This window comes from Culex pipiens, chromosome 2 (genome assembly GCF_016801865.2).
Source record: "Culex pipiens pallens isolate TS chromosome 2, TS_CPP_V2, whole genome shotgun sequence".
Classification (NCBI taxonomy): Eukaryota; Metazoa; Arthropoda; class Insecta; order Diptera; family Culicidae; genus Culex; species Culex pipiens.
In genome coordinates, this window is record NC_068938.1 from 208,609,967 (window position 1) to 208,618,920 (window position 8,954).

General features: G+C 37.3%; 1 protein-coding gene across 1 annotated transcript; it reads right to left on the reverse strand.

Annotated features, from left to right (window-relative positions):
- Positions 1-6,429: 6,429 nt before the first annotated feature.
- Positions 6,430-7,726, reverse strand: LOC120423725 (uncharacterized). The gene is made up of 3 exons (XM_052708631.1): positions 7,409-7,726; positions 6,772-7,000; positions 6,430-6,712 (listed from the first exon to the last, which is right to left on the reverse strand). The coding sequence occupies exons 1-3, from the start codon at positions 7,539-7,541 to the stop codon at positions 6,577-6,579; spliced, it is 498 nt and encodes a 165-aa protein (XP_052564591.1). The 5' UTR covers positions 7,542-7,726; the 3' UTR covers positions 6,430-6,576.
- Between the last annotated feature and the right edge of the window lie 1,228 nt (positions 7,727-8,954).

An 8,954-nucleotide genomic window follows, 5' to 3' on the forward strand; every position in this document is an offset into this window, starting at 1 on the left:
TATACCTACAACTTTGCCGAAGACACCAAATCGATCAAAAGATGTCTTCAAAAGATACACATTTTTGAATTTTCATATATCATTTTTGCATGCACAAAAAAATTGTCAAATTTGTATGGAAAATTATATGGACAAACTAAAGATGCAAAATGGCTTCTTTGGGCACACCGAAGGCACCAAGAAAGTTTCAGCCGGATTAAAAAATACAAAAAATAAAATTAAAGAGAAAACTACCTATTTCGTAGAGAATTACTCAAATGTATAAATTTTTAAATTCAAATAAAAATATTTAAAAATTTTAAGTTTTAAGGTTATAAATTCATAAATTTTAAAATTCAAAGGCATTTTTTCTCAATCAAAAATTAAAAAAAAAAATATTCATACATTTTTGAATTCTCAATTTATTCTGAAACTCTTAAATTTTTGAAATCTCCCTGGATTTTTCTTGCTTTTTTGTTTAATTTCAGTTCTAGAATTTTAAGCTTTTTTCTGTATCGTTGAATTCCAAAATTTCTAAATTATTAAACTAAGGAATTTTTTAAATTTTCAATTTATTTCTTGAATTTTCGAATCCTAAATTAATAAATTCTTGAATGTTCCTATTTCTGCCGCCATCTTAGATTACAGAGGTTCAGGTGACTAAAATGCTCCAAGCATTGATGTCAAATTTTAGGTTAGAGATCAAAATTTTGAGAAAAATAAATATAATCTAGTGATTCGATTATCCGGAGTTAAATTTTTGCAAGTACTTCCGATAATCAAGTACGAATCGAGGTTCGAATTTGTATTTTTCACATTTTTATAATTTGCTTGAGGTTTTATTAAATTTTTAATTTTTCAAACTTATAATTTTTTGAATTTACGAATATTTTAATTTCTTAATTTAAGAATTTCAGGATATTTTTTTTTTTTACTTTTGGATATTTGTATTTTTGAATTCCAAAATTTATTGATTCTTAAAATTTTCCGTTGTTTCATTATTGCATAATTTCAAAATTTATGCTAAGTCTTAATTTTTTTTAATATTTGTATTTTTGAATATTTGAAATTCTAAATTCTAGACCAACACGAGAAAAGGGCGGGTAAGCATTTTGACAGCTCGGGCTATTTTGCAAATTCCAAGACAATAGGTAATTTGGTCCTAAAATGAAGTGTTCCGGTGGCTCAGCGCTGAATTCCCCACCGGTGAAATGGCAACCCTGCGCAGCTGTCAGATCACGCCTGTGTTGACGAGCAGAAGAGGAAACACGTTTCTCTGTCATTCTTCTACCACCACTCGACGCGATCAGAAGCAAATAAACGGTTAAGTTAGTTGTAGTACGCGGTCGTCTTTTTATTCTCCTCCGGTCTCGTGTCCCGTCGGCCCAGTCCAAGGTCCACTCAAACATTGGTCCTTCGTCGTCGGATGGTTATCGCGGAATCGGTCACCATGGAGAAACTGGAGCACCTTCGAACGGTGTATTTACTGCGTGTGAACGGGGTGTTGGCGGCAGCCGGGAAACTCGCCGAGCGGAAGGCTTCCCACAGCGAGGCAACAGAACGGCTCGACCGACTCCATGGACTTGCTGGAGACTTCCGGCGGACACAGCAGCGGATGGAGGAGATTCTGGACGATCCGGAAGCAATCGCCACAGCGCGGATCAAATCGGAGGAATTCAAGGCGGCCTACCAAGGAGCCAAGGAACTGCTCGAAAAACACATTTCGAGCACCAAACCGGTTCGAGCAGTTTCACGGAAAGGTAGCACCGGAAGCCTGCTGGAGGAAATCCGGAGGTTCAGCGTCGAGGTGGAACAATGGAACGCAACGTGCGTCGGCCAGTTCGGAGCCGTTTGTGAAGGCAACGGCGATTCGGATGGCAGCAAATCGGTGTCGAATCGTGCACCCTCCTCGGGTCCTTCGACAACAACAAACAACAATGGTGCGAAGAAGATGAACGGCCAGTCTGGAGCTGTGGGATGCGGCGATCCAGATGGCAAACAGCTGCCAAGTTGCGCGCCCGTTTTGGGTCCAACGGCGGCACCGGTGGTGGATTCTGCGCTGGAAGATTTCAACATCGAACTAGCCGGAAAAGACCAGGTACGGAATTGGTTTCCTCAACCGGAGAAATATGTTCCACCAATCGGGGTGTCGACTTTCCACCCTGATTGGACGAGCTGTGATCGGAACAAGGATGGTCCGGAGACGTTCTCAGAGAACGTAGCGAAGGCATCCGTCGGCGACAACAACGCGAAGATGACGGCGCGAGATTCAAGGGAAGCACAGCGGAAGGCTCACATTCTGCCAACTGAAGCTGTCAGTGTTCGGGGAATCGACGCGGCTCTTCCCCAAGCATCGCTGGGTTCCAAGGTCCGTGCCAGACTCGGCCTGCCGCATTCGAGCGAGAAGGTGGTGGCCACCGGGCAGCAACTGCAAGCAACAAGCGCTCACCATGTGAGCCAGTGGGAAACAGGGCGCCTGATCAAGCGGAAACAGGAGGAGTGTAGTTCAGCGCGACAACGGCCGGAACAGCAGGACCTCTCACGGTCGGTTGGTGTCTTTCTTGCCTCAGGTCAGAGGGAGCAAGTCAAGGACAACGGTGGTGTTCCGTCAGCACATACAGCAGCATCAAACTTGGACAAGATTACTTTAACTCGAAACAGAACAGGAAGTCACATCGGACGGACGTCGAGGGAGCTGACTCTCAGCCGAGCGACGATGGAGAACGAAGATCAGGAGTACACCCTAGAGCGACGGACAACATCTTGGATCATCTGGTCGAATCACTCTCGGTTTGACGATCAACGCATCATCGTACGATTGCTGCTCTACGACTCGATGCCACCAAGAGAAAGCGGATACGTCACGGAAAGGAACAGCGCAGCGCGTTCAGACGAGACTTCACGATCAAGAATCGGCAGGCTGTGTATTGAGGCACGGGTGCCTCAAGGCGGGGGAGAATGTTCCGGTGGCTCAGCGCTGAATTCCCCACCGGTGAAATGGCAACCCTGCGCAGCTGTCAGATCACACCTGTGTTGACGAGCAGAAGAGGAAACACGTTTCTCTGTCATTCTTCTACCACCACTCGACGCGATCAGAAGCAAATAAACGGTTAAGTTAGTTGTAGTACGCGGTCGTCTTTTTATTCTCCTCCGGTCTCGTGTCCCGTCGGCCCAGTCCAAGGTCCACCCAAACATGAAGCTTAGATTGCTGATATTATTGTTTACAGCGATACAGCTTATTTTTCTGAGTACAATGACCCTTTGTACGACCACAAAGAGTTTAAAATAGATTTTTAAATCAATTTTGAAAAATTAACCTCTCGGTCCTTCTTGACAGAAAAGTTCCTACTTGACAGCTCGTTCCAAGGGGACACCATATGGTACGTTCGTTTGAACAGCCGGTGCGGCACTGAGTGCCGCACTCGTCGAGTGCCAGTTTTGGTTCAAACGAACGGTCCACTTTTGCTCTCAGTTTTTATGCTTGTGTGCGTGCGTGGTGTTTTGTTTTGGTTCAAAAAACGTCAGTCAAAATGCGATCGTTGCAAATTGAACGTACCTCCGCGCTGGTATTAATGCTATATGTCGTATCCTGTCTCAGGAACGATCATTGGAACCCGGAAAGCGGTTCGTAAGAACCTGGAGCTTACTTTTGGTTTGAGATGGCCGTTCTCTAATGAGCTTCAGGTTTACTAGCAAGAGTGACAGTTACCAACGAAATTCCATAAAGTTGATGTTCTTCAAATATTCTTAAAATAATAAAATTAAAAATGAGTATTATAGAATTTAAAAAAAAATATATATATATATATATATATATATATATATATATATTTTTAATGATTATACCAATTTAAAGAAATATAGGTCATTAATAAATTTTGGAATTTGAAAAATTTCTATAATTTTAGAATTTTATGAAATTTTTACACTGGAAATTTATATTTTTGGTTTAAGTTAGATTTTTGGGATTTTTTTTTTTATACTGGAATTTAAGAACCTAAAAAAACGGGATTTCAGGAATGTTAGAAGCGAGGTTAAAAGTATTAGAAATTTTAAAATAGTTTAGATTTTTTTGTTTCTGAAATTCCTGGAACTTAAGAATTTTTGGAATTTGAAGATTACAGAAATTCTCAAAATTTATATATCCAGAAATTCCCAACATTATCAAATTTCAAAAATTGCTTAAATTCTAAAAAAAAATTCTAAAATTTATAAAAAAAAACCATAATTTCAAATAATTGAAGAATATTTGAAAATGCTAACATATCTAAATTCAAAATTCTTTAAAATCACACATTTTTTGAATTTTAAAAATCCAAAAACTTTTGAAATTTCCAAAAGGTTTAAATTAATGAAGATTTTAAAATTCTAACCATTCATAAAACTCTTAAAATTCCAAAAACTATACCTCAAAACAATCCAACTAAATACTTGAAACCAGAAATTCCTAAAATTCTAAAATTTAAGACATTTCTTAAATGCCTAAATAACCTAAAATTTCTGAATTCCCAAAAAAATCTTAAAATTCTTTAAACTCATAAAATTTTAGAAATTTTAGAAAAATCTTAAATTCCACATTTTTAAATTCATCATTTCTAAATTTTCTTAAATCTTTTATATGTCATGGAATATCAAAACTCCATTAGAAAAAAAAACTATAATATTCTGAAATTCTTTGATTCCAGAAATCTCTTCAATTCTATTATCCCCAAAAAAATAACTGCTTAAAATTCCAAACATTTCGCTGGAGTTGTTTAATTTTTTTTATAAATATATATTAAAATATAAAGCTCGCATTTTTTTTTAATTAAAGAATTCCAGGGGTTCTAAGAGTTAATTTTATTTGAGGTAATTCTGTAATTTTACAAATTTATGATTGTTTTTTTAAAGAATTTCAGATATTTTTCTATTATTTTAGGTATTTCTGGAATCATAGATTATATACAATACCTGGAATTTTGAATATTTCTGGAACATCGCGAATTATAAGAGTTAATAGAATTTCAGGATTTTCTTAGATATTGTTGAATGCACGGAATTTTTGGGAATATTAAGACCCTATACAATTTAAGGAAATTTGTAGAGTTTGAGAATTTTAAGAATTTCTGGAATCTTAGAATTTTAGAAATTTCTTGAATTTTTGGAAGCCTAGGAATTTTAGAAAATCTAGACATTTTAGGAATTTAAACAATTTTATTTATTTCCTAATATGTACAGGATTTTTAGTTGGCTTGGGAATTTGAATAATTTACGTTATTTTAGAATTTAAGAAATTTCTTTTTTTTAATTATTCAAGAAACTTTAGGATTAATAAATAATCAGAAGGAAGCTTTAGGTTTTGTTTTTAATTCAAGGAATTTTAAGAGTTTAAAGAATTTTGGATATTGTAGGAATTTTAAGAACCTAAATAATTTTAGTTTTTTTATAACTCTTGGAAATTATGGAATTTTAGGAACGCAAAGATTTTTTTTAGAAATTTATGTTGAATTGTTTTTTTTACAATTTCCTATTTTTTCGAATTATAAATGTTTTATAATATATAATTCAAAAAAAAAAATCATTTTTATAGTTCAATTATTTGAAAATATTGATATCTTTAGAATTTCAGAAATGTTAATGGTTTTGGAAATTTTATTAATTTTATAAATATTAGGAATTTTAGATCAATACGAAATTTCAGAGTTAGAACAATCATATTTTATTTTATTTTGATAGTTTTAGGAAGTATAGGACCTTGCATTTTTTTTGTGTAAATTTGGATTTTTTTTGCGATTTTTTGGAATTTGTAATTATTTGGATTTCCTTTTTTTTAATATATTGTAGTTTCTGCAATGCATTTTTGCCTGAATTTTAAAATTATAGATTTATTTGTAGCGACGCATGGTACATTTTGCCATCAGATACTATGGAAAACGTACTGGACGGAACACTTTGCTCAATTAAGTTAAGACAAGTTCATTCCGTTTATCCTACTGCTTTGTTCCGGGACTACGTTTGGCTGGTCCATCCCGACTATGTCCACGGCGGGAAAGTCGACTTTCTTATCGCAAAATATTTCAAGTATCCAGTCGAATATATTTTCTAAATTTTTTAAATGATCTCTAACATCACACCATATAGTTCAGAAAATACACGAACAGTTTTTCTGATCTTATTGATTCACTGATTCGTTAGAATCGCCGCGAATGTCCGTGATTATCAATTGATCTGGAACCTAGAGCGCCGCATGGCAATCGCAGCGGGTTGGTTAAGCTTATTCACTACGAAGTTTTTTTTTTGTATGGGAAACAGTGGACTTCGCTGTTATTTTAATGTTGAATTTCTCGATTTAAAAAGGTCGTTCAACGGTGCTTTAACAACGACTTTTTCCTGTAAATTTTACAATGAAAAATGTTGTTCAATAGTGAAATTGAATTTCAGTTAAGAATTAATAAAAACAAGTCATTTTACGCAGAAGTATATATTTTAAAGCAAATTATTTAACAATTTTATTATTAGCACTCGATTCAACTTATCTGGTGGCCCTTGAATCCCAAGTCCAGCTACGGTCTGCCTCGTCCAGCACGGGAAAGCGAATACAAGACGTTTCTTTGACTATTAGAAGATTTGCTTGTCCAACTCACGAATCGGTGTCAACACCAGTTCCAAAGGGTACTGCTTGCGACGGTTGAAGGACCGATTTGAGCTTGCGCTGCAAGTTTTTGGCCTCGGCGTTTTTTTTTTTTCGAAGAATCTGGAATGTCGAAAGAAATTTTAAAAATCCTACTAGCGAATTAAAAAAATGGGACTCGCCTAAACATGTACCACTTGTCTCCGGTGCAGTGATCTATGGTGAGAGTGTGCTCCAGCAGCCCGTGCAATCCGCTTGGTACGTAGTCGCCCATCCGCTGCACCACCACGATAATCTTCCGCATCGGCACCTGCCCGATACCCTCGCCCTCCTCCGTCTTGGGCTTCTTCGGGTCCTTGAATGAGAATTGGTCGAAAATCGCCCCAGCGAAAAGTCCAGTCGTCGTAATAGCTGAGCGGAAGAAAATACAGGAAAATATTTTAATAATTTATTATATTTTACATTCCGGATGGTTACAGAACCGGGAAAACCATTCCGGAAGGTCATCAAGCATCGTCACTCTTACGCAGGGAAACCTTCAGAATGGCCACGGAATCGACAAACCCCATCCGGAAGGCCAAAAATCATCCCCCCTCTTGCGTAGGGAACCCTTTCCGGACGTCCCAGAACCGGCAAAACCCTTCCGGAAGGCCACGAGGCATCATCACTCTTGCGCAGAGGGATGATTTCGGGATGGCCACGGAACCGGCAAAACCATCCGGAAGTCCAAGAAGCATACTCCTTCTTGCTCGGGAAGCCTTCTGGAACCGATTCCGTGGTCAATAAAACCGGAACCATGATAAATAAAAAGATTATTACCGGAATTTTGATAACCGCAATCCAATTTGTCCAATTTTTCATCATTCACACGCGAACAAATCGAAAACAACAACAAAATCTGCTTCTCGTAACATGTTTTGAACGAACAGCTGATTTTGATGTTTACAAACATCGTTTGTTGGTGTGCGAGAAACTCGCACGAAACTAGAAAAAAATCGAGTGCGGCACTCGCACTTTCAGTTCCAAGATGGAGGCAAAACTCGTGCGGCACCAGCGCTAGTTTCTTCAAACAAACACTTTGACAGCTCTGAGTGCGGCACTCAGTGCGGAACTAGCCCTCAAACGAACGTACCAATAGTTGGAGCCTAACATTTCATTAGGGCACAAAACTTTTGTAAACAATAGTGTATCCCTTTCACTCAAATGACAGTTTGCATAAGGTGTGAGAGGGATACACTCTTGTTTACAAAAGTTTTGTGCCCTAATAAGCACGAGTTAATCCATCGAAAAAACGTTGTCTTGTCAAAAAAAAAAATTGCGTCAAAATTTAAAAAAAAGTGATCAGAAATGGTTTTTAATCGTGTTTTCGACCATTGTACATAAAAATTGACATAGGGCTTTAGTAGTTAAAAAAAAAACTCGAAATGTACAACAATAGCTGGCCTCCACGGCTGCCTTTAAACACGCGCGGGTTTTTTTAATAGTTACCGGAATTTGAAAAATAGTCCTGGCTGTCAAAATGCTTATAAGGCTTTCTAGTCGAAAATTTAATGCCAGAAAATTAAATGATTATTGGCTTTTCTCCTTGCTTTTCCCTCTGTATTAGGCCGTTGCAAATGTTGCAAATATTTTTAAACTTTATGTCCATTGAAAGGGAGGGGGGACAAAAAAAAATACTTTCCATGGTTTCAACATTTCAATGAAAAAATTCTTGAATTTTTTTTTATTAGGTCCCATTATGAGTTATAACATTTTTAAAACCGGCTAAAAGGAGTGCGTACAAAAGGGGTATTAAAATGCGTTTTTCTCATGCACAACGCATGGATTATATATGATGATACACTCAAACCCCGATGGTTTGACACCAACTGTTGTCAAACGAACGGGGTCACTTTTTAGTTTGACACCCCGTTTACACGGAGTTCACACACACTATCAAACGTTTGTTTTGATAGTGTACGTGAGCGCCTTGTAAAAAGTGACAGTTCGTCACTTTTTAGTTTGACTTTGACCAACCAACAACGGGGTACAAACTAAAAAAGTGTCAAACGAAAAAGTGACCAACCACCGGGGGTTGAGTGTATTTAAAAATGTTAAAATTTAAATGTTAAAAATTTAATGTTGGCGTCGAAATCCTGGTACGAACATTTTTGAAACGGAACTCGTAAATGATTCGAATTGAATTCCGTTTCAGAATTCCGATTGAGTTGACTGGGGACGACCCAAACGAACGCACCACAAGAATCATTTTCCGCCAGGCCACCTTCATCGGGCAACACTACTATCGAGAAATTAAAAAAGAGATGTGAGCCGGTAACATGGAGTGAAACTTTCCCAGCTGGCATGGAAAACTTCACAAAAGCTT